The following is a 26673-nucleotide window of genomic DNA, read 5'->3' on the forward strand; positions in this document are numbered from 1 at the left end:
TAAAGTTGCTCCTATAAGTCCTGTCCTGACATGTTGCTGAGCCGTGTTACAGGCTCATCAGGCTGTGGCTGCTGTGTGTTCAGCGCTGCAGTGAACGGTGCTTTCACTCATTCTTCTCTCAGACGATGCCATACAGTAGGTCTGTGGAGGTCAGGGGTATGGGCTGTAAGAAAATATTGCAGTAATTCCTGATGATTGTACACACCTTTGAGGGTTTTTTTTAATACTAAGTTAAGCAGATGTAGATTTCTTCTGTTCAAATTGAACAAAAAGTATTTACTATGAGGTAGGGTGTTGTAGGAACTTAGGAATAGAAATAGAGTCACAACTGTTCTGGGTCTAAATGCACAAAAATGGTCTATATGTGTTTGAGCTTATAACAAAGTCCTGACTGAATATAAAGAAAAAAAAACATTTAAAAATGTAAGAAAACCACACAGTCATTATTTTTGACTTTGATTTGATGAATAGAGTTCAAATGTTCACTCCAAAAAGAGCAATCAGACTGTGGCAGGATCTGATTCAGGCCTTCGCTGTGCTCAGGATACATTTGTGTTCACACTGCAAAAGAAATGTGGACATCAGCCTACTCTACTCCTGCCACCTGTGAAGTAGCTCAACTTCTACGGGCTCGTCCCAACTCACAAGAGTTGGAGTCCGTGTTGGAAATGGCTCAAAGGTTTAGTTGTATTGTGAGGACAAAATTCTGTAGGTGCTGCACTGTGGGATAGTGTGATATGATCGAGTATTGATACTTTGATACCAAACATGTCCATTTTAGAATCAATTCTCATAATAAAATATCAATACTGTCCCGGCACCCTGGCACACAAACACACATAAGAGCAGTGAGAGTGATGTGATGGCTGGATGCCACCGTAAGTGCAGACATGTGTGGAGCTGTTTTTCCTCTGAAAACAATATAAAACGATGTAAAAGATCAGGCTGTGACTAGTCGGCTAAGCTCAGAGTGAGATTTGTTTATGTGATCTCACATCAATAAAACATTTCTCACATGTATGTTTATTTTCCAAGCCTGGAAAGCTGAAAAGTTGATGGGTGGCCATTGGCCAATACCCTGTATTTCAGTTTATGTATTTACTAATTTACTTTAGAGGTAACATTTGTACCTTTTTTTCCCCCCTCTTAACACGTGAAGCTTTTGTAAAATGTATCGTATCGTATCGGCAATACCACCTTAGGTTTTACTTGGTATCAGAAATGGGCCTCACCTGTATCTGTAGGTCACAACTCACATCCCTCTGGTCTGTCAGCGGCCCTCTGACTGATTTCAAACATCCCTCCTGCTGGTTATTGTCTCGCTGTGTCTGTTGGCGGCTTCATTTGGGAGGTGAGTTTCAGAGACTCCTCCAATCTGTGGATGTCTCGGTTGTACAAACCTGGGCTCCTCCCATGTCAACATGCAATGTCTTCGTCTGAAGTGACTCCCTGTGACCTCTTTTGGGCTGAAAAGGACGACCGTCCAACTGGCGTGAGTCATTGACATGGTGACGTAGCTGTTGAGCGGGGGGGGAGATGATGGGGTGTGAAGGCTGGAAGCATGGAGTAAAGTAGCACGTCCCTCTGAGCTGTACGGAACAGGGTTCCTATGCAAGTATATGGAAAAGTATGGGATTTGATTTTATACATTTCCAGGTCTGGAGAAGTATGGAAAATGGGAACTATATGGGAATATATTTATCTTAATACTCGTCTGGGTTTGGTCTTATCTGAAGTTATTTGGGTTAATTATTTAGTATGTGCTATATGCTTTTTTTTTTATCGAGAAGTCTGGAAACTTTGGTCTGGAGAATGTGATTTGATGAGTGATGTGATGTGTGATTCTGGAGCCTGGTACCAACACCATGCTCCATGCAATTAGGAAACTGTTGCCTGAGTGTGGAGTAGCACCTTCAACATCACTCGGCCGGGTTGTGTGGCTTGATCCATATAAATTCTGCTGGATGTGGCGTTGTCATGATACCAAAATTCTGACTTTGATATAGGGATGCCTAAATATCCTGATATTTATATTGAAATGATGCCTGCAATACATTACAAATACAAGGCAGTGGAGGATGTGAAAAGACGCACACACAACAATAGGAGTGATTTATTGCATCATAGTGTGTTCAAAAATTTGAATTTACAACAAGGTTTCTTTTAGGCATACAGGCCGATGGTTAATGACTACATGACACAGCCTAACGTGAACTATTTTAACTTCCACCTTTTATCAAAAACAGAAGTATTCTGTTGCAGTTGTTTCAATATTTGTTCCACAGTAGAGAGATTTTTGTCACAGAACATGAACGTGTAAAAACCAGAGAATATATTTTTTTTTCTCCATTATCCTCTCATCTTTCTGGACAGTTCTTTGGCCACTTCAGTTATTTGATCCACCAGGCTGTTAATGAGCTCCTCAATCAGACAGGATGTGATGTCATCATCACACTGATGGAGGGAGTCAGTCACCGACTTTTCCAAACTTCCTTCTTGTTGTTAAGAGCAGGCTAATGCTAACACTGATCCTAACACTTGTTGTCATAGTGATCCAAACACAGCAGAAGCTTCCTGCTTCATAGTGATGTGTCCCACTAGGAGTAGTATGGGTTGACTCTGTCCTCTACGACTCCTGGTGGTGTGAACTCTGACAGCACAGAGTGGCTCTTCTTTATTTCAGCTCTTTAAACTGGTTGCCATGTCTGTCAGTGAGGAGCCTTATTCAGCTTTGTGTCTGTGGGCTCTCTCCCTCTGTTTGTCTTCATTGTCAACAAGCTGTGGACGTGTGTCGTGTCTCTGGAAGAGGTGCAGCTGCATATGAGAGGAGGAAGCAGAGCTGCAGACACACACTGTCACACCGATACAACTCACTTTTTTTTTTAAAACACTCATTCCAAAAAATATCAGAACCAACAAAGTCAGGTACCTTTTACTGTTTTAGTTGTAGGCTATCAGGATTCTTTCTTAGTATCATATCATGCAAACCTAACTGGATGATGGACTCGCAGTGAGAACGCTTTATGCTGATCTCTACAGGTGGCACAGCCTCGCAGCTGTCAGGTCTTCTTCCACACCTCCAGCATCTCTTCTTGTTTTCATCCATGCTGGTGTTTGTGAGGTGCCCCTTTGACCTTTGACCTCAGCTCAGTGACGTCTGGACAGGAACCTGGTGCTCGATGCTGCTACAGAAAGGGCCCTCTGGTGTCTCTCTCCTTTCAATAGGAGATCATGTGTTGGAAGCAGTGGAGAATTAAGCCACGTTTCCACTACAAGCCGAGTCGAGCCGAGCCGGTACCATGTAGTGGGAAACGCGGCTTTAGTCTCTGACTTGGTTGTTGCCATAATAACTAGTTGACTGATGTTTAGAGACTTGGCTGGTTTTTGCGCTCTCTACTCAGAGTTGGGTTTTGCATTCAGTAGCTCTTTTGTTGCAGTCTGTTGCAACTTTTTTGAAACGTGTTGCTGGCATCACATTTAACTGGGCACATCATTCTCAAAAAAAATTCAGTTGAGTAGAAAGTCAGTTGGGGTTGAAATAGAGCTGTCACAATCATGAAAGTTTTAGTTGACAATTAATTATAATCGATAATACAAATAATTGTGATTATGGATTTAATTGTCTTTTTCTGATCATTTTCTGCTACTATTATAGTATAAGTCTAAACATCGTTTAATATCACACATATAGAAGAGGAGCCATTTATTGGCATTAACATTGGAACAGCTTTGCAACTAAATCCGTGGTCCTTAATAAGGAACTATGTAAGTTTGCCTGCTTTTCCTCTGTGTTGCTAACCCTCCTCCTGGCCATGTGCATTTGTTTACAATGAAGCCAGTGAGAAAGCAATCAGTACAGCAGTAGATAATGTTATATACAATGTTTCGATGTGTATATTTGTGTAGTTTAATCTGTCATATACAAGAGATTGTCTTAAACCATCACAATTACTCCAAAGCTGTTTAATTAAGGTAAACATGTAGCAAAGTTAAGCTACAAACCCTGCATAGTTCCTCTTTAATATTAGAAATCAAGTTCCTCAAAATAAACAGCTTGTGGCTCCACTCATGTGTCATTAAACCATAGAAGACGAAGAAGAAGAAGGGGGCGCAACGTGATGTCATTAAAAGAGGACCAGTCAAACCTCAAATGAGGAAATATTGATGGAAATGTGACGTTTCTGTTTCATCCAGCTGAATGGAAACCACTTATAATTTCTGTCAGCTCAAATAATTGCGACCGGCCTCGGTTGAAATGTCTAACATTCTGTTTATATTTACGTTTTTGGAAATGGGGTTATCCTTCAGTCGTAACAGAGAGAAGTGAGTGCACATGAGCGCTCTACTGTCTCAGGCTGTCTCATCATGGTCCAACGGTTACAGCTTCAGGATTAAGCCATAACAATGCAACAGCAATATAATCTCTGGAGCACCACCATTCAATAATGCCACATGACCAATAACAGCTGCAAAGTGTAAATTATATGCACACAGACAGTCCACTGTTTTCAGCCAAATGCCACGTCCAGTCAACATGGTTCGGTCAGCACTCCATGCCCACACAATTGGTCTATTTTTGCCACCAGCAGGGGTGGCCTGGAATTGACCATTTCCTTGTAGACCCCTTTAACCCTGGCCTGCAGGAGGACCTCCTCTCCGTGGTTTGTTTGAGCACAGGAGGAAAAGGCAAGGCAGGAAATTCTTGGGGAAAACTTCCCTCAGTTCTTTTGTCCAGTCAGGGCTGTCTGCTGTCCCGCAGAGCGGAGCCCGCTCGCTCACACACAGTCCAGACTGACCATCAACGGTCGTTAACAGCAGATCTCTGGGTTGTTTGGTCCTTTGGTTGATCAGTGGGTCGGCTGGGTGGTCTGTTGTCTGATCGGTTGGTTATTTGCTTGTTTGGTGGGTTGGTCGATCAGTTGGTTGACTTGGTCCGTTGATGCAACACTTTCAGTAGGGGTGTGCCGAAAAATCGATTCACACAAGAATCGCAATTCTCATTTAATACGATTCAGAATCGATATAAAATGTCCCAAAATCGATTTTTAAAAATTAAAATAATTAAAGAAATGAAACAAATCTGCCGGCATGTTTAACTGCACTATTTTTTTTTAAATAAAGAGGCACTTTTAATTTTGTTACTTAAGCAATATGTGATATTGCTTTTATGCAACAGTTTCAACAAGTAAGCATCTAAGCATGGATAAATGCTTAAAACTCAATGAATGTAAAAAAGACACTGTAGTCATTCTGTCTTGCAAAGCAGACTGGAGTAGATCATGAGGATCCTTTGCACACCGATGGACTGAAGCAGAAATCATTATGAATCAAACCGTTTTGAATCGAAAATCGATTTTGAATCGAACCGTAGCCCCAAAAATCAGAATCAAATCTAATCGTGAGATAGTAAAAGATTCCCACCCCTGACTTTCAGGATCCGGGTGCAAGAAAATACTGGTGCATTAAAATACTGTAATATTTCATCAAGGTTATTCTTGGAAAGTGACAATTTTAATAACGTATGTATACCTACAGAATCAGACTATATCGCCTTATATCATATCAACATCACGTATCATTTAGTCAGATTGTTGCCAGTACACACAGTCTTAGTCAGGAAACTGAAACATCTCAACCATCAGACAGTTGAGTACCAGAAAGGACTCTCTGTGTGTGGGTGTTTGTGGGTGCATGCGTGCAGTCAGTTGTTGTGCGGGTTACATGTGTTTGTGTGTGAGTGCCTGGGACAAAGGGAGCCTTATCTATGCAGTGTGGGGGGAAGAGTGGAAGTTAACTTGCTGGAACACTCATTCTCTGGAGCGCTGTCATGCACAGGCATCTGTCCTGACTCCTGGGTCATATGACGAGCAGCAGGGTGAGAGGATGCTGGGATTGTTCTGATGACTGTGGAGGAGAGGGGGACGGGGGGGGGCATACAGTCTGTTGGGGGGAATGGATGGAAGTCTGGTGATGAGTCTTTAAACTGATTAGAGACTGAGATTGTTAATACTTTAGCCTTAGTGTTACGGTGAGGCACATTAACAGATTAGGACCCCCCTGCCCCCCCACCAGGAGCCCAGTGCTGTTATGTTATGTTATGTTATGCTATGTTAATGCTCTTATTAGATTTGTGTGGGAAATAATGCTGTACTACCACCAGGACCTCACCTTCAGATGCTCCCACAACACCCCCACACCCCCACACCCCCCCACCTGGAGGCTAGAGGAGTAAATCCCAGCATTCATGTAAACAACAAACTCCGTTACACAATAAGTCCCTCAGTGGTTCTGTCACCTGTGGCGGCTCATGGTGAACGAGAGCGAGAGAGAGAGCATCAATGAGGGATTGTGTTTGAGCACCTCTCGTTCCTCACCTCCAGTCTCAATGTGACTCCTGTGTGAAGAAGAGGAGGCTGTTTGTAACCAGGTGATCCTCATCTCACCCCCCCCCCCCCCCCCCCCCCCCCGCCCGGGGCCCGACCATGGGGCCCCTGTCCAGAACCAGTACCGACATCACAAGACTGCATGTTTACAGACATGGAGAGCTCTCTGTTAGCACACGCCTGACTGAGCTGGTCAGATGATCAATACATGACACACACACACACACACTCACACTCACACTCACACTCACACTCACACTCACACTCACACTCACACTCACACACACACACACACACACACACACACACACACAATTCTTCAGATTGTTGCTCTAGATTTCTATTCTTTTCTGTTGCATACCATCTAATTATTTTATTCATCCAGAAACAGTGGAAAGTAATATACACTTCAGTTCAGTTTAGTTTAATTTATTTGACAAGGGACAATGTACATTAATAACACATTGTAAAAAACAAATGTAAATGCACCAGAGTTAGCTAAAAAAAAAAGAGCTAGTTTTCATCGCCAGTCCCTCTGCCTGATTGTAAAGGGCAACCTTTAAAAAGAGCAACAATGAAGTAAAATAACAAAGACACATTCGGTACACATTAGCTAATAAATATACATTTGTAAGACAATAACACACATTTGCGATGACACAAGGTCGTTAGTGCTCATAATATAATCAGTTCTTAGGGCTCACGTCATAGGGCATCAGCAATACATAAGGAACAGGATTCATTAAACAAATCACTATAACTATCTGGTTACATCATATAGGAAAATACATGACAGAATACTCACTTAGTTCTTCATTTAGTCTTTAAATTGGAAGTCTCCTGAGTGGCTCTTTTCACATGTTTAGTTTGGTCCCATATTTATGTTTAAAATAAAAAGGTCAGTTTGAATAGCATGCATTCATGATTATCATGCAGTTGACTGACACTGTTGATATTGGCATTGATATCAGTTAACAAGGTCTGTTTATAAATGGCAGTAGCACGGCCAACACTCGCTGTACCTGCAGGCTACATGTTTAAAATAAAAACAATAGATAGAATAGAGCCTGTTTATTATTTGAATAGCTTAGTATTGAATGCACAATAACAAGGTAGCACTAGGCCCAGTTAAATATAATACAGTTTTAATTTATACTATATACTCAGGCACTTTGATGCAACAGAACCTGCTCACATTAGCCAGACTTGGCCTTTAAGCCTGGATTTCCCTTCAGCCTGTTTAGCAGACAGATCAGAACAGTTAGCATAGTTTGCATCTTTTATGTGTTTCTTTTGTATCATAGTTTATCAGTCAGTGGCGGACACAGTTAGTGCTTACGCTAATGCTTATTCTCTCTTTCAGTTTTATTTAGCCCTAAACCTCTACCCCTACAAGTGAACAAGGGTGGTTCCTTGGGTTTGTGATGTATGAAACCCTGGAGGGTCTTTCTCTCACCCTGTGGCCCAGCCCGTTTATCTGATGATGTTCTGCTCTTTTATTTTACCCGTTATTTGATCCACTTTCTCAGCGCTCATTAAAGTTTCAGAGAACTCATCTACTTACAGAATGTGAAGTGGATCAGGTCTCCTTTGACTCCGTCTGACCACTGACGTCAGCTGCCACACCGATTATGAATATTATTACTCTCATCATTATCATTTTACGGTGTGTGTGTTTGTGTTTATGTGATTATACACATCCCTGTGTAAATAATCCTTTTGACATTGGTCACAGAGCTCAACATCCCCTGGAAGCAGGACTGTGGTTAGTGACAGCAGCTGTGTGAAAATTAGAAAAACAACCTTCTCACTGATATCAAGGAAAACTGTGTGTAGAGCACACTGTGCACCTTTCACTGGAGGGTAGATGACTGTAACAGTGTTTCTCACTGATCTCAACGGTAGTTGTGTCAGAAAATGGTGATGCACTAAAATGTCAAGATCTTTCCTGACACGGTACTGTCTCTATTCTTTGAACTGCTGTATGAGTAGAACGGGTGGGAATCTTTTACTATCTCACGATTCGATTCGATTCTGATTTTTGGGGCTACGATTCGATTCAAAATCGATTTTCGATTCAAAACGGTTTGATTCTTAATGATTTCTGCTTCAGTCTATCAGTGTGCAAAGGATCCTCATGATCAACTCCAGTCTGCTTTGCAAGACAGAATGACTAAAGTGTCTTTTTCGCATTTATTGAGTTTTAAACATTTATCCATGCTTAGATGGAATTGTTGAAACTGTTAAAAGCAATATCACATATTGCTTAAGTAACAACATTTAAAGTGTCTCTTTATTTAAAAAAGTAGTGCAGTTAAACATGCTGCCTTTTAAATTCTAAGGAAATGGAGACCGACAGCCGGCAGATTTGTTTAATTTTTTAATTTTTTTAAATCAATTTTTGGGACATTTTATATCGATTCTGAATCGTATTAAATGAGAATTGCGATTCTTATGTGAATCTATTTTTTGGCACACCCCTAATGAGTAGTTTACATGGTGACATTGGTTTTGTGTTTTATTTGAGCCACCAATGGTAATTCCTTTGTTGAGATTGCACAAAAATGTGTGTTATCAAGCCTCTTTGAACGATATGCCATACAATATATTATACTGTGCCCCCCTATAATACTGATCATTACCAACATGTGACATCTGTGTTCATCCCTCTCTGTATGTGCAGGTTTGTAGGTAGACTCTCCCTGACCCTGAGGCTGACTGTGTGTTGTCTCTGTCTCTGTCTCTGTCTGCAGAGGTACATTGCTCTAGAGGACTCTCAGGATGGAGAGAAGAAGGACCTGCAGGGTCGACTGGTGATGCTGGAGTCTCACAGCCGCCACCTGGAGCTGAAGACTAAAAACTGTGCAGATCAGAGTAAGCCTAACACATGCTAAAACACACGGGACAGATGCGCACACACACACGGTCTTGTGACTGGCTGTCAGCTAATGAGCCAGTGGGCAGATGGGCTGAATAAAGACCCTCAGTAACAGTGTTTGTCTGTGAGCTGTGAACTTTATCTCACAACCTTGTGTAATGTTGTGTGTCAGGATAATACACACACCCAAATACTTATTAAAAAGAAATGAAAGGAGGAAAGTGGTTCCCGCCTTTTCTAACTCATGGCCCACTCTCCTTGGGGCACATCCAAGCTCATAACAAGAGGCTAAAAGGACATTTTAGATCCCTTTGATTTTAATGATGACAGTCGAACTGAACTATATGAACTATGAACTGTAGGCAGGTGAGGAACCCTTTTTCTTTTGGTCAGAGGTGGAATCATTGATTCACAATCACACTGACGGGATAATTGCAGGTGTCCGTGCAGGTCAGTTTTTGCCTCTGGATGTGACACTTCCTGTTTTTCTGTTTGTGTTTGTGTGGTGTACACTGAAGGGTTATTTATCAATGGGTCACCCTACCTGACAAGTCAGTCACTTATCAGCAAACGTAATCCACATTCCATATTGATATAATAACGTAACATTATGAGATGGAGTTGTTTTCGAGGCAAAAGCGTAGCCGGAACTACATTCCAGGCACGGCTGCTGGGTGGAGTGATTTCAAAAGTTACGTTAGGTTTAGTTAAGTTAGGTTTAATTCCAAGTGTTTGCTTCATGTGTTGTAATCATACATAATTATATGTTATTATTTCATAGTGTAGTGAATGTGCAGGTCACAACAACTTGTCCAACAGAGCATTTTGGAGTTGTGGGATTGTGTATTTAGTTTGATGAGGGAAACGTAGAAACATCCTGAGCCTCCGTTGCATTAGCTGAGCAGCTCACATCTCTGCCTCACTGATCTACAGTAAAAGGTGCTTTTCTATGAGTTAGCCTGTTGAGCTCTGCCCTCACCTCCTCCACTGTAAAGAACAGGGAGCTTGCTGTGTTTTGTGCCAATGACCCACTAGGTGGTGCAAACTCATATCATGTTGAAATGACTTTTTTAGACTACTCTTAACCTGTCAGTGTCTGCATCCAACACTGTGTAGAGTGATTACACTGAAAATCTGCAAGTCAAAGGAAACACTTCAACTCACAAAGAGGACACATGAACCCAACTATTAGTCCATGGGCCAGACCAGATATCGGTACCACTCAAGGTGGCAAAGGTTACTAATAATTTTTGTAAACATCTATGTCTGTAGATGATATTTTGGTATGATAACCCTTCCTGAGTCACAGCTAAATTACAATTATCACCTGTTGAAGTTAACTTCCCCCTAGGGAAAAATGCATTTTAGACGCTAGTACATATCTTGGTTTAGACTGAAGTTCAGGATATTTGTCAGTGCTTTAAAATATTGTGTTTGGTATCATTTTAAAGGGGACATTCTAAGCTTTCATTCAAGCCCTCTTGTGAATATGTGTGAGACTTACAGTGGTCACTGGAGATCTTCAAACATTTAATCATACACATTTTTCGACTATTTCGGCCAAAATCATGTACTTTCGTTTGGTCCTGTGACATCAAGGAATGTCAGAGACACAAAACACCAGCACTAGAACACTCACATGACTCCAAGGATTCAGAAAATGTACAATATACCAATACTGCTTCATTTTGAGGGGTGGTTTTCCAGCCTTATATTAAAAGTGTTGTTTTGCTCTGACAGTTAGACCAAAGCCATTTTAGTGGGGCAGACAAGCAAACTAATTGTGCATTTTATGACTAAAGCATAAATCTTTCAGCATTTCATCTACATACCCCAAGGTTTGATTTCAGATGTGGAACCACTTGGTGGCTGACCTTTGGTGACCTTTAGGGGTCTTTGACCTCACCATTGCATTTTTCCACATTATTCTCCATTGGAAACCTATGAAAATCTGGGAAATAAATCATTACCAACTAATTTCTTCACCATTGTGTTTAGGAAGGTGTGTGATATGATGTAATAAAATGTTGAAATTCAACTCCAGTGGGAAACCCCCTAAAAAACTACTCAAAGTTGGGGTACCCGTAACCAGATTTTTTGAAAATTCCTAAATGTTAAATTTGGCCTCAAGTATCTTGTGAGGGGTCAAACTAGGGGTTTTTCATGATTCTGAGTTGATCACAAGCATTAGTTTTACACCCAAAACCCTCCTTAGTGGAAAAAAAACAGCCACACCCACTTTTCCTGTTCATCGGAACCCCCACCACCAATACAGAGAAGCCATTCCTTAGCATGGCAGAGGTTGTGTCACATATTACTACTAAATACTCAGTAATATAACTTATATTCTAGCCTTTTACTTGTAGGACATTATACAAGTCTGTTCAAAATGAAGAGAGGAAAAGCACAGAAAATACACAGTGCTGCTACATTGATTGCAAACACGATACCGTTAATTTGCAGACACACTGAGCATCAATCTCCATCAAGCATCCAGGCTCTAAGAGGTGGTTTTTGAAGAATGGAAAAAGATATATGTTTGTGTGTTCAGTATTATGGGATTTGTAATGTGACTCATGTGAATGCTATATTGGTGGGCCATTATTAACATAATATTTTTCTTGAAGGCCACATAAAAGTGTATCACAGGATGGATCTGGCCCCCTGGTTTTTGACATGAGATTGACGAGTGCTAGACTAATGTCCAACAATGATAAAAGGTAGAATATAAGTTATATTAAAGCAGAAGTAACCGGAATGTTTGTGTTAATATAAGTCTTAAATAGTTATTTCTTCTGACGGCAATCACTTATATAGAGTGTTTGGTCTGAAACACGGGCCTGTCAATCACTCTGCTCTGCTGTAAGCCGAGGAGAAAACTTTCCTTGTATCCTACAACCTTTATCCAATGAGGAGAGAGAACGGCATGAAGGGGCGGTCCTCTCTGTGTGTGCAGCCAAGGGATGCGCCTGAATGTGGTGACGTAGGGACGAGGGCGGGGACTGCTAACTCCATCTGCTGACAGGAAGTTAGCCAAAACCACCGGATCACTTACTGATAGCTTTAAAGCAGATATCAGTGGAATGTTATAAGTCCTAAATAGTCCTATTTTCCGTCAGCAATCACTTACATGAAGTATTTCAGCCTAAACACGAGTCTCTCCGTCACTCTGCTCTGCTGTAACCCGAGGAGAAAATTTTCCTTGTGGGATACAAGTGTTATCCAATGAGGAGAGAGAACGGCATGAAGGGCTGTGTGTGCAGCCAAGGGATGCGCGTGAATGTGGTGACGTAGCACGAGGACCAATTGATGCCTGACAAGGGCGGGGGCTGCTAACTCATGGTGCGTTCAAAGAAACTCGTACTTTGTGTTTTTCCTTCCTGTGAAGTCATACCAGTTCGATCTGGTACGAGTTCACGGGTCGGAAGTTACGAGTGGCCGTTATAGGGAACTTTCACAGACAACAGGATGGTAAAAACACGAGCTACGGGTTACCTGGAACGCTACCAAGTCGTAGTTGTGACTTGAAGCTGTAACTTACGGTTTCAAAAGCCTGCCTTGAACGCAGCATTAGCCGAAACGGCCGTGAAGCTGATATCTGCTTTAAGTATTCAGTAGTAATATACGTTTTTTATGACATTAAAGAAAACCTCTGTCATGCACTGGAATAGCTTATCTCTAATGTATTCTATTGAGTACAGTAGATCATCTTTATTATTTATCGGTCCTTGACCATTTTGTTAGATGGTGTGATGACTCTTATCTGCAACTTAATGTGTCAAAAACAAAAGACATAATTGATTTCCGTAAGAAACCACCTGTCACAGCCCAAACCTTTGTCAAAGGCACAGCTGTGGACATAGTCAACCATTATAAGTATTTAGGCACCATCCTGGATGATAAACTGTCTTTTGAGAACAACTCAGATGCCATCTGCAGGAAAGTAAATCAGAGGTTGTTTTATTTTATAGATATCTTTTAATGTTGATAAGAAGTTTTACTCACTTACTCACAGATAAGAAACTGTTTTACTCATCTTTTATTGAGTCCATCTTAACTTTTGCAGTGATTTGTTGGTTTGGGAACCTCAGCATATCAAATAAGAATAAGATGAAGAATGTGGTCAAACTCTGCCAAAAAACAATTGGCATTAACTTGAATGACCTTGACGATGTTTATCAGGTCAGAGTCACTCAGAGGGCAAGGGCCATTCTGGCAAACCCTCTCCACCCTCTTCATGCAGAGTTTCGACTCTTCCCATCTACATTCCCTTGTCAGGCCAAATCAAATATTTAAAGTCCTTTGTCCCGTCTGCCGTTAGATTCCTCAATACGCTGTAGGCAAACCTGTTGGGAATGATGTACAGTACTGTAAACTGTGATGACTGTATGTATTTATTGTATTATTGTGTGTGCTATGTGAGATCTACTGTGTTTGACTCTGAACTTTTGCTGCAAACCAAATTGCCCTTCGGGGACATTAAAGATTTTTAAATCAAATTATAATAGCCTAAACCTAACTGCAGAAATCCTCTCGAAGACAATCGGCCTACACCATGTTATCCTAGCTTGATAGCTAATGGGGCAGTTGGTCATCAGATGCAGTTGCACATAGGAGTTAGCTAACTAACCATACTATTTACTGTTAGCCAACTAACAAGTAAGTTAGTTGACAATTTTTAAGTTTCTTAGATCATCTGATCAGCTGCAGTTTGCCTACCTCATACATGTTTCGGTATTATCTAAGTGCTGTCCATTGTCTAACTGTGTCTGTTTATGCCTCACATTTGTATAGTAGCTTGTATGCTGTGTATTTTATCCCTTTTATGTTATGTGTAGGGACTACAGATGGAAATTAGCTGGGAGCTAAATCTGGTGCAACCATCTTTTCATTTGTTTTTCCTTTAAATGATTAATGTAATTGCACACCGTCCCTTATAAACTAATAAACTAAACTAAACTAAACTAGATGGAGATAATACTTATGTATCAGGCGTAAAAAGTAGTATATCATGTCTGTCAATGATTGAAGGTTGCAAATGGCTTCAACATGTCTAGCACTAGCTAACTCCAAAATTCCTCACTTTTAATGCTAACTACCGCTAAACAATATTTAGGCTTATTTACCATGGCAATTAATAGAAAAAGAAGAGTGAGAAGGGTGTGTGTATGTTTCAGTTTTTACTGGTATGTGAAATCTGGTGTGCACCTGATGTCTTTCCTTCTCTCTCGCTCCCAATCTGCATAAAACTTAATGTTATATGAAAACAATAACTAGTAATAAAAACACAGACACGCAAAAAACACGTAATGGAAACATTGTGACCACAGCTGAAAACAGCCAGCCACAGCGGTCTATGACAGAAAATTTGCAGAGAAGTTGCAGTGTCAAGCTAGGCCAAAGAATTCATCATTGAATTTGCATTAATAGTTGCAATCGTGACATCACAAAATCCTGTAGGGTCTGTATAATGTCCTACAAGTAAAAGGCTAGAATATAAGTTATATTATTGAGTATTTAGTAGTAATATGTGACACAACCTCTGCCATGCTAAGGAATGGCTTCTCTGTATTGGTGGTGGGGGTTCCGATGAACAGGAAAAGTGGGTGTGGCTGTTTTTTTTCCACTAAGGAGGGTTTTGGGTGTAAAACTAATGCTTGTGATCAACTCAGAATCATGAAAAACCCCTAGTTTGACCCCTCACAAGATACTTTAGGCCAAATTTAACATTTAGGAATTTTCAAAAAATCTGGTTACGGGTACCCCAACTTTGAGTAGTTTTTTAGGGGGTTTCCCACTGGAGTTGAATTTCAACATTTTATTACATCATATCACACACCTTTCTAAACACAGTGGTGAAGAAATCTGTTGGTAATGATTTACTTCCCAGATTTTCATAGGTTTCCAATGGAGAATAATGTGGAAAAATGCAATGGTGAGGTCAAAGACCCCTAAAGGTCACCAAAGGTCAGCCACCAAGTGGTTCCACATCTGAAATCAAACCTTGGGGTATGTAGATGAAATGCTGAAAGATTTATGCTTTAGTCATAAAATGCACAATTAGTTTGCTTGTCTGCCCCACTAAAATGGCTTTGGTCTAACTGTCAGAGCAAAACAACACTTTTAATATAAGGCTGGAAAACCACCCCTCAAAATGAAGCAGTATTGGTATATTGTACATTTTCTGAATCCTTGGAGTCATGTGAGTGTTCTAGTGCTGGTGTTTTGTGTCTCTGACATTCCTTGATGTCACAGGACCAAACGAAAGTACATGATTTTGGCAGAAATAGTCGAAAAATGAGTGTGATTAAAAGTTTGAAGATCTCCGGTGACCACTGTAAGTCTCACACATATTCACAAGAGGGCTTGAATGAAAGCTTAGAATGTCCCCTTTAAAATGATACCAAACACAATATATTAAAGCACTGACAAATATCCTGAACCTCAGTCTAAACCAAGATATGTACTAGCGTCTAAAATGCATTTTTCCCTAGGGGGAAGTTAACTTCAACAGGTGATAATTGTAATTTAGCTGTGACTCAGGAAGGGTTATCATACCAAAATATCATCTACAGACATAGATGTTTACAAAAATTATTAGTAACCTTTGCCACCTTGAGTGGTACCGATAAGTGAAATTCTGGCCTCTGGCCCATGGACTATATTTGATGTAGACAGTGCCGTGAGATAATATGCGTAATGATTTTGAACATGAATTTCATGTCTTTACATATAATAATAGGTCTCTTTGACTAAACATGGGTCAGTAGTTTGCTTTATTGGTGCATGTTGGCCAGCAGGTGGAGCTTTAACAAAGAGTTTGACCTGTGTGTCCTCAACTCTCTGTGCTGCTCCCAGCTTCTACCCTGGACTCCAGTGTGCACTCTGATTCATGCTGGAGAACTGGATGATGTTTATTATTTAGAATAAGTCTGGGTTTGATCCTGTTGTGTCCCTCATGATGTAACCAACTGTTTTCTTTCTCCAGTCAGCAGGTTGGAGGAGAGAGAAGCCGAGCTCAAAAAGGAGTATAATTCTCTTCATCAGAGACACACTGAGGTGAGCTGCTCCCACACACAAATAATAAGTGTGTAGTTCAGTCAGTATCACATTAATTTGCACAGTGACCTGTAATGATACAATTGTAGTTGTAGTAGAATCAGACTTTTCTGTTTCCTCTACATGTCCACTGTTCACTGCAGATGAGGATGAAGATGATCAAAACAATCAGAAGGCTTAATTCCACATATACAAATAGAGCACCAATTATGAAAGTAATAATAAAACCTCCTCATACTCAGAATGTCAATCCATTTGATTGATGTGTGTTGTCTCTAAGATGACATGGTAACGAATGCTCTGTGTGCGTCACAGTGAATGATGTTACATGCTGACATTGGGTCGGCAGAGAACATGAGTCATAAAACTCTTTAACAGAGATCTTATCATCTTAACAGATGCTGCTCTTGGTGTTATCCAGCGACTGTGTTGATGTTGTGTCACTTCCCTTTCTGTCCAGATGATCCACAGCTACATGGAACATCTGGAGCGGACCAAACACCAGCAGCACCCAGTGACACCAGCAGAGCCCCCAGATGTCGGCACATCTTCTAGAGCACGGTGAGGTCACCACAACCGCCTTGTCAGTGTGATAATTCAAATGTCGGTATCACACCGGTGTTTCACAGCGCTCCATTTGCCAAGCGTGAGTCTGAAGCCTTCACCCACCGCTGATTACGCGTTCACCAATCAATCAGTGAATTACGATTGTTTTCAGCCGCTAGATTTATCAACACCATGCCACTGTGAACACACTGTGTTCCAAATTATTATACATATGCTGCTTTTGTTCTTTTTTCCTATCTAGTCAATACAATTTGTTCCTCAACAAAAATATTAACAATTTTTAATCTGGATTTTGTGAAACAAAACTACCAATAGTGATGACAAACTCAGTGGTTTGTAAAGAATTGAAAATGGAAATCTTTTGTATTTTTTGGATCTAAAATCAAGTGCTATTTCAATCAAAACCATCTTTACATGTCAAGTTACATACCGGTACATAGGATTCCTTCTTTGATGTCACTTTAACAACTCTCTTCAGCATTTACATGCAGAGCTTAATCGAGCTATGCTCAAAATTCGATTTTGGTGTCTAATCGGACTTCTGTCCTTGTCCCAATTTACATGCAACTGAGAAAATCGAATAACTGACGGGGTCCGCCCCCTCAAGCGGCGTCACCCGTTGTTGACTTTTCTGTCACCTCGTAAAAAACTGAATATAAACAACGTAGTAAGCTTAATAATAAAGTCTGAACTGCAGTTCCCGACCACACACACCAGTCTGGGCCGGATTCGCACCGAGAATAGGATACGGGCTTCCTTTTTTCCTCTCTCCCTCTCTTTTTTAAAAATAAAACACTCTTGCTGGTCGCGCTGTGTGAAATGCATTGAATCGGTGCTGCTCCACTTGGTGCCATCTCTACTGTTGTGGAGCATGCGCACATGCATTGTCCAGCTTCAGTCCGACTAAGGCGTATACTTGACGGAGAAAATCGAATTCCAATCCCATTATCAGGGTGTCTTAATCAGAGTTGGAGAACTCCGACTTTAGTCAGACTAACGCGTTTGCATGCACTTCAGTTGTCCAGTTATAGTCGGATTAAGGCAATATTTGGGTTTTTTCATGTGTCATGTAAACGTACTGACTGTCTCTGTGAGGATGCCAGAACTGCCTCCCAGAGGTGCTGTTTTAAAGGTGGACTGCCCCCCATCCTCATAGAGCTTTCTTTGTAGGATGCTCCATAGGCTCTCAGTAGGGTTAAGCTCAGGGGATGATGGTGGTTTCTCCCTTTATGCCAATTGCAGCCAAGGCCTCAACAGTACAGTTCGCAGCGTGAGACAGTGTGTTGACTTCCATGAAAACAGTTTTATCCCAGAGGGCACGGTTCTTCTTTTTAGACCATGGCAGGAAATAGTCAGTTAGGAACTCCACATGTTTTACAAAGGTCATTTTTACACCTTCAGGTTCAGGCACCTGAAGGGACCAACCTAAAACATCACCGCTCCACCTCCCTGCTGACATGGTGGCCATACACCAACCATCCAGATCTCCGAAGCATCTGGACCACCCCGTGTAGCAGGGCATTCATCAGTGAAGAAATCAGTTTTTAAAGTAGTCTTCGTGTATTTCTGAGCCCACAGCAATTGTTTCTCCTTGTTGGCACTGGTTAGTGTGGCTGAAATATACAGCTTTATGCACAACGGCAAGCCTCTGAAGAACCCTGCATCAAGAGGTTCTTGGGACTCCAGAGGCACTGACAGAGAGTTTCAACTCTCTCTGTCTCTCAGTGGCTTTTTCACAACTGTTCTCTCAATACAATGTATTTGTCTGATAGAAACGTTCCTTGCCTTTAATCTGAACAAACCCATCTGCTCTCGGAATCACACAATCTTTTTACACTACCACAATCTCTCTTCATTTTTCATGAAATATCCTATGTATTCATATTTTTTTTGCAATACTTGACACTATTTCATGCTTTTCATGTGGAGAAGGATCTTTATTTTTAGCCCATATTGTATGAAACCAATTACTTGCTTAATAATGTGGAACAACCTCCTTAAGTAATTTTCTTTGATTGAGTTCTCTGGGCAAACTAACTGCGTTTTACACCAGATCCTACACAAGTTTGATCAATGAGGGCCACACATCCTAGAAATGACTGTCTGTCCTCAGTGATACAAACTACTATTAGGACACTGTATTTACTGTTGTGACACCTCGAACTTGAAACGGTCTAAGTGATTCATCACTATTCAAACGCTGCTAAACAGTGTGTAACAGTTGGGTTCTGTACCGTGCAGCATTTTAATGCCTGTGCATTCAGCCCCGTGTTTTCCTCCTCCGCACCGTTCCTCTAATGCAGATACACTGCCAACCTCTCTCTCTCTCTCTCGCCCCCCTCCCTCCCTCCCTCCCTCTCTCACACTCACACACACTCTTTGATTGATCAGTCTGGCTGTTTGGCTGCCATTCGGCCGTCGCCTGAGAGGAAGCATATGAAACAAGCTGCCTCAGCATCCAAAAGAGTGAGAGACAGAGAGGGAGGGGTGGAGGATTCACACAGTGAGAGAGAGAGAGAGAGGGAGAGAGGGAGAGGGGGGAGAGCGTCAGACTGTTCTAGACTGAGCAGCAGCAGTGGAGCTGCATCTGAGCAGAGGTGGAGAGGAGTCTGATCCCCTGTAGGATCGATGCTGGGGGGGGCCGTTGCGTTTCCTTCTCCTTTGACCTGCGCTCTCCAGTGGCAGCATCCAGTTGTGACTCCAGCTGCTGGACCATGTTTCATCTGTGTGATCCAGAGCTCCACTAACCCCTCCCCACCCCTCCTCCTCCTCCTCCTCCTACCTGCTTTTCATCGCCCGCGCCCCCCGACCTCCTGGTTGCAGCGAGGCACTGGGCCATGATCTGGGGGGGCCATGAGCCCCGCGTGTATGCTGCTCTTTGTGTTTGGCTTCGTGGGGGGAGCGGTGGTCATCAACTCTGCCGTGCTGGTGTCTCTGTCGGTGCTGCTGCTGGTCCACTACTCGGTCTCTACCGGCAGCCTACCTGCCCTGCTGTCCTTGCCCTCCACCCCCCGGCACGGCAGGTACAGTGTTTTGTTTTTTGTTGCCTCTGTCTGTGGTGGCTGAGCTGCTGTGGGTGTTGATGCAGTCGGACGGTAAAGTAGGTCAGGAGAGAGAGGTGTTTCTACAGCCGCAGATGATCCTCAGCGAGTGGCGAGCGGCGAGCGGCGTCCGTCCTTGTGTTCAGAACAAACAGACGCTGCTGTGTTCGCCATCAGCAGCCCGTCAGTGTGTGATCTCTTTTCTCACCATGGCTCTCTGTCCATTGTGCTGTCGGCTGCACCTTTTCATCACCGGCTGCCAGCAGCTGTTTTCACTGCCATTGTTCTGCTTTGCACTGTACAACAGGAGTCACTGGGGTGAGAGGAGCTGCTGCTGCTGCTGCTGCTGCTGCTGCTGCGAACCTGCTCCGAGCCACGGTGCTGCTGGGGTGTCTGTAGGAAATGGAGTTTGAATATTCATAAAGTTTATAAGGTTTATATCCAGAATATTTCTCAGTGTTTTGACTTGTTTGGGACTTTGACCATCTGAACGGGAGCGTTAGCTGGTGTTTTGGTATTTTAGGATGGAAGTCCAGTGAGATAAACGCTGCCTGTCCTCTGACGAGAGCAGGAAAGCAGCTGCTGTGTCAGCAGAGCGAGTGCTGTTCATACATATGTCGTGCTGTTATTCCTTGGTGTTGGTGACAAAGTCAGAGATAAAAGTTATCCAACTCTCTTTGCCATTCTCACAGACACAGTATCTGATTTAATGCCTGGAGGAAATTTCTCCAAATTTGTTAAAAATGTCAACTGGACTGGAAGTGATGAGACTGAAGAGGTCAAAGGTCGAGGTCGTGGTGACTCCACTAGACACCTCACAGCGATGACAACATTTCACACACATGGTTGATGATGAAGCCAACAGCCAGCAGGAGGTGATCCTAGTAGTTGTCAGTGTCAAGTATAGGTTGTGTTATCATTGTGTCATCACTCTAGCCTAGAAATCTAGACGCACCCTAGCGGCAGCAAATATATTTGCTCCGTAGGTCCGTTTAGAAACGAGCCATAGAAACTTTTTGAGTCTCGAACACCGTTTGTGTTCACCAATCACAGCGCTCAATCTGTTTAGAGAGTCGTTGGGCGGCTTAACGCGATGACGACATAGTTGCGACGGTGAAAAACATGACAAGATGCCTGGCTTTGGTAAAGGAATCATTTGAATTGGCGTTGGCATCAATTTAAAAGTTGAGCAAGAAACTGCACTGAAGTCGTTCATTTCGAAGAAGGATGTATTTGTTGTGTGTTTTGCCGACGGGATATGGGAAAAGTTTAATCTACCAGCTTGGTCCGCTGGTAGCGAAAAAAATGTCATCCTGCTCTTTGCTCTGATTAGTCGTAGCGCTACCCTATTGGTGCAGAGGCAGTTTGAAAGACAGCCTTCATCCCGCCCCCTGGATTGAGCCGAGGTCTACCGGTCGTTGCCAGACTATACATTTTGATTATATAGTCTGGCTTGTCAGGCTATCATCACTCTGTATTTATAATAAATTCATGAAAGTCTGTCGACATGCATTTACCTTTATCAAAAATTGCAGCACCTATGATGTGGACATTTCAGTTGGACTCCTGTATGTCAGTCCAAATGTCAAGGATGGAAAATTGTTGTCAAGGATAGAAAAAATTGTTGTTCTATCATGTGCTGCTTTGTTAACCAACAAATATGTATGTATGTATTCTGGAGATGTGGTTATGTCCATGTGCCAGGGACTTCTAACTTCATAGTGAAACTGAATAGTGCAGTTATATTTATTTCTACCAACATGCAAAATAAAAGGTGGAGTTCTTGTCTTTGTCTACTCAGACTTTTCTTCATTCTCCTGTAAACAAGGTTTGGAAATAAAGGCAATCTGAAATGAAATCACTTTGACATTGTCTGGTCTTAAAAAAAATATTGATTAAGATTTGTGCAGTGAATTACTGTCATTACTACAGTGTCACACTCACATTTCCATCAACAAATATCCATTTTGTTAAGGCCAGAAATGTGTTGTAATGTATTTCATCATCCTGCTCTTTGTGTGTAGTGCTAATTAGCTGCATCGAGCTGCTAACATGGCTGCTCCCGTTACGTAACAGCAGCTCGACCACCGAGTCAGTTTCTCACTGTCACTGTGGTGTGTTTGGATCTCCAGGAAGGATCGTCCCATCTCGGGAATGGGAATATTTCAGCTTCCTGGGAGCAACAGTGTGACCCCTGACGTTGAGAGGGAGCCTGTGGACACGCCCTCTGAACCCTGGAGATTCAACAACCTCAGTCACCCCCGGTCCAACACCAGCCTCAAGGTAACACACACACACACACACACACACAACACACACCGAGAGCAGAGTTTAACCTTCCTCTTGTGTTAGGATCAGCACTGATCTGTTTTTAGATTTTTAATGCATAAAAGTACCACATAAATTAGTTTATTGCATCAAGGCTTTTTGACTTTTGGCGCTTTTCCACTAGCGGCACGGTTCTACTCGTTTCTTTTGCTTTTCCACTAGCCCATAGTACCAGGTACCAGGTAATGTTACTTTTTTGGTAACGCCTCAGCCCTGGTTCCAAGCGAGCCGAAGCGATACTAAAACATGACGTCAGCCGACTGCCTTCCACTGATTGGCCAGAGCATTGTCACTGCTGGAAGAGTCGCGAGCACGACGTCCGACAGCACCGGCAGCAGCGCCCACTGATCTGTACCGAGACTGTTGTTATTCTGTCACATGAGTTAAATGATGCTGTGTGGAAAACCACGCTGTGGTCCGTAATCGAGGTGCAGATGAGTGAGTTTGGAGCTGACGAGAGGATCGAAAAGAGAGAGAGAGACGATGCGGCCGTAGCCTCTATCATATTCCGTATCTGTGCAGTGGAAAAGCACCAATATTTAGGAACCTGTATTTAAACAAAATAAAACAAACTATTTTTTTTCTACAAAATTCTAAAATGCTCTGTTTAAAACTATGACATTTGTGTTGTTTGTGAGTCGGTTTCGACCCGGTTATAACAACAAAAAACTGAAATCATAAGTGCAAAACCTTTTCATGGATAAGGAAGCCTAACGTAACCAAGAGAAGAAAAACAAATGGGATGATAAATAATTGTTTTTACTGTGTTTTACATCTGATTTAAGACTCAGGTCAGAACCGACACTAACACAAGAGAGACGGTAGCAGAAAGCTGACACAAGAAGACGAAGGTTAAAGTGTAACGTTAGTTTCTGGGATCAGCCTGTGGAGCTTCCCACGGATCAGACGATGACATCATCGTCAGGAGCCTGTAGAGACAAACTACAACGCTCAGTGCCAGAGTACACTTCCTATTGAGAGAAAGGGCTGCACAGTGTGTCCAGAATCTTTAGCAGCCTGCAAGTGTGTGTGTGTGTGTGAATGTGTGTGTGTGTGTGTGTGTGTGTGTATGGTAGTCAAGGGGAAGGGGTACCATTCGGGGGCCTGCCTTTAACCTCGGGGAGGCACAGAGTCTCCTCACACTGTGGCAACTGGAGACAATGCTGCAGACGGGAATATATGATGATAAGTGTTTATTATAGTCTCAGGACAGAGTTTGTAAAGTATCACACACACACACATACACACACACAGTCTTTGTGTTTTCTCCTTGACTTGACATTTAGTAGAGATTTTCATCAATGCTCCTCTCTTAGTGCGCGTGTGTGTGTGCGTGCGTGTGTGTTTTGGAACATTGGAGAAGAGACTAAATCGGGAGGGCAGCACAAGAGGAAACTCTCTGATTGGCTGCTCAGTGCTACTATAGCAACAACAACACTGATACTAGAGATGTGAGAGGAAGCAGCGGTGTGTGTGTGTAGTGTGTGTAACCCTTCCCGGTCCTCCATCCCTCCTCCTCCTCCTCCTCCTCGGCCTGTTCTCCAGGTGACAGGATCTGTGTGGATGTTCTGACTTTTTCCCATCAGCCACTGTGCTATTTATAGGACTGATGTTACCGGATGAAAACAAAACGGGGTGGGAGGGGCCACGGGCCAGGGTGCTGCTGAACCTCGGTGTCTGATTGGTCCATGTTCATAATCAGGTGATCAGGGACCAGTTGCATAAAACACCTGAATTACTCCCCAGCTCAGGGGGGAAGCTTCTTATGTTTAATACGTTGTTGTTTTCACACTGTACAAAACATTTACTGTTTGTTTTTTAGGCACAAATGACACAAAAAGGTGAAAATAATACGAAAGGCAAAGGCAGCATGATGAAGTGTCATTCACTGTTATTCACTTCACCTATCAGAGCTCAGAAAGTTAGGCCTGATCGGTGTTACAAGCTACAGCACTGCCTGTCCACTGTTGCCGTTACCACCAACTGTACTTTATGATGTACTGTAGTTTACTGGAAACACCAATAAACTCAGATATATGAGAGTGGCGCAGGTCCAACTTCAAATGACGCTCTCCCACCTTTTTGGGCAGCCAAATGAGTGAGTGTTTTAGCACCGACATAAATATGATGCTGGTCCAAAGGGAGCTTTCTATTCTTTGACCACAAGTTACCTAATGAGGAACATGAGGATGTTGCACAGAATCATTGAGTGCAAATAAAGTTGTGTACTGCTTTTTTTTTTTTTTTACTGTAGGCTACCTTTTGGTTGAAGCTTTATTAGCTTTTTTATATTCCAAGTTATATTCCAGTTTTTCAAGTTTGACTTTGACATACAATATCTCTTATGACATTATATTATGTTGTCACTCACATATATGCTCAGATCCTCCTAATACACCATACTAGTCACTTTACCACTTGACCACTTTGCAGTTAAAGGGATAGTTCACCCGAAATTCAAATCTCACTCATTATCTACTCACCCTCATGTCGACTAAGGGCTGGGAGAAGTTTCAGAGTCCTCCGTGCCTTCTCTGAGTTACAGTGGGGCTCCGTGCAGCACTGCATGTCCATATGACGGTTGCGAATGGACACCACTTTTCTTCGTCCAAAAAGACACACCAAAAAACATCCAAATACCTCCACACAGCTCGTCTGTAATGTCCCTCTTGTATTGAAGCCCCAACATGAGAAATTGTTCCGAAAGAAATTAAATAAGTCTATGTTTTAAGCTTGTTTGTAGTGGAAGCTCCCAGTGTTGCTCTGCCAGAATCTTGCGCGATTTGCATTGACACCCAGTTCACGGCTCCGCAAATCGCTCGAGATTCCGGCAGAGCAACACTGGGAGCCTCCCCTACAAACAAGCTTAAAACATAGACTTATTTAATTTTTTTCCGAACAATTTCTCATGTTGGGGCTTCAATACAAGAGGGACATTACAGATGAGCTGTGTGGAGGTATTTGGATTTTTTTTTGGTGTGTCTTTTTGGATGAAGAAAAGTGAGCTCCGTTCGCAACCGTCATATGGACATGCAGTGCTGCACGGAGCCCCGCTGTAACTCAGAGAAGGCACGGAGGACTCTGAAACTTCTCCCAGCCCTTAGTCGACATGAGGGTGAGTATAATGAGTGAAATTTGAATTTTGGGTGAACTATCCCTTTAAAACAGAGACACCTTTTTAGTTTTTATCTTTGTGCCAGCAGCTTTCATACTCTGAGCTCTGAGTCTGTCTCTTTATGCACATTCCCTTGGAGTCAAAGACAAACTGATTAGATTTTGGTGGTCACGAAACCTCACAAAACGCTTGTTAGCCCTTACTCAAGACTTTTCACAGCAGTGATGACAGAATTACAGACCGACGGTTCATAATTAATGACTATGGACAAACTGGGATGAAATCTGAAACAAGCCTGTTGGAGGAAAGAGACAACCACTAAGAGGTGAAACTGGTTTTACCTACATTTTGTGCAACCTTGTGCATCATGCCCTATAGGAAACACCACCTTAATGATAATTAATTTGACTCATGCAACTTAGGCTGTATACATCTGAACATGTCAGCTCACTCTGCTGCCTTTTGTGTCACTGAATGAAGCTAAACAGGTTCATGATTGAGGTCTTTAATGTTTCTCAGTGTGCGGAACAGTTTTGTCCAATCAGAGTGGAGGGTGACGGGACCCGGGACAATCTGTCCAATGAGCAGACTGATCAGGACCAGGTAGACCGGCCTGTGATGACGCAACCAGACTAACCCAGTGTGTGTGGTTCATATTAACCGATGTTAACAGCTGTGTGGGGTTGAACTCTGGTTCACATTTCAAGTGTTTATGGTGTGACATCAGTTTTCATGAGTCTGAATGTGAACCAGGACTGAGATCTTCATTGTGAAGATAAACTCACATCAATAACATGGTTTCAGTTGTTGTTGCCTGAGTGTGTCTGAGTGTTGAGGAATCTGGAGCATCCTGGAGCCAGCATCCGCTCAGTCCAGTGTGATGTGGGCCTAACCTAAATGAACTCTGAAGAGCCATCTAACTACAGCCCACTACCACATTTTGGTCTTTTAAAGGTCAGATCCCTTAACAACAAATCCTTTCAGCCCAGGAAGATTTGAACTCTCTTACTGAAGCCTGCAGCGGTCACACACAGGATCAGCACCAGGCAAAATCTGGCCAGCTATTTCTTAAACCAGTAAAGATGCAAATGAAATGCAAAACATTAAAGCGATATTTCAACATTTCAGTTCATTACCTTTAATTGTCAGTGCGAGCTGTTTTGAGATCGGCGGGGCAGAGACTTGAGCTGCTCAGCCAACGCAACAGAGGCTCATGGTGTTTCTACGTTTCCCTCATCAAACTAAATACACAATCCAACAACTCCAAAACGCTCTCGTAGACAAGTTGTTCCCTGCACATTC

The 26673-nt window shown here is 42.4% G+C and overlaps 1 protein-coding gene across 6 annotated transcripts in view; it reads left to right on the forward strand.

Moving 5' to 3' along the window:
* Positions 1-26673, forward strand: part of spag9b (sperm associated antigen 9b) — a 47616-nt gene that overhangs the window by 3775 nt on the left and 17168 nt on the right. For 4 of the 6 annotated variants that reach the window (XM_083993662.1, XM_083993664.1, XM_083993665.1 and 1 more), the window contains exons 2-6: positions 9137-9257; positions 16250-16320; positions 16781-16881; positions 22061-22211; positions 25891-25974. In XM_083993662.1, the coding sequence (XP_083849788.1) occupies positions 9137-9257; positions 16250-16320; positions 16781-16881; positions 22061-22211; positions 25891-25974 (528 nt within the window). The remainder of the gene's footprint in view (positions 1-9136; positions 9258-16249; positions 16321-16780; positions 16882-22060; positions 22212-25890; positions 25975-26673) is intronic. The other 2 variants (XM_083993666.1, XM_083993667.1) reach the window with 1 other exon arrangement.

This window comes from Trachurus trachurus, assembly GCF_905171665.1.
Source record: "Trachurus trachurus genome assembly, chromosome: 19".
Lineage (NCBI taxonomy): Eukaryota > Metazoa > Chordata > Actinopteri > Carangiformes > Carangidae > Trachurus > Trachurus trachurus.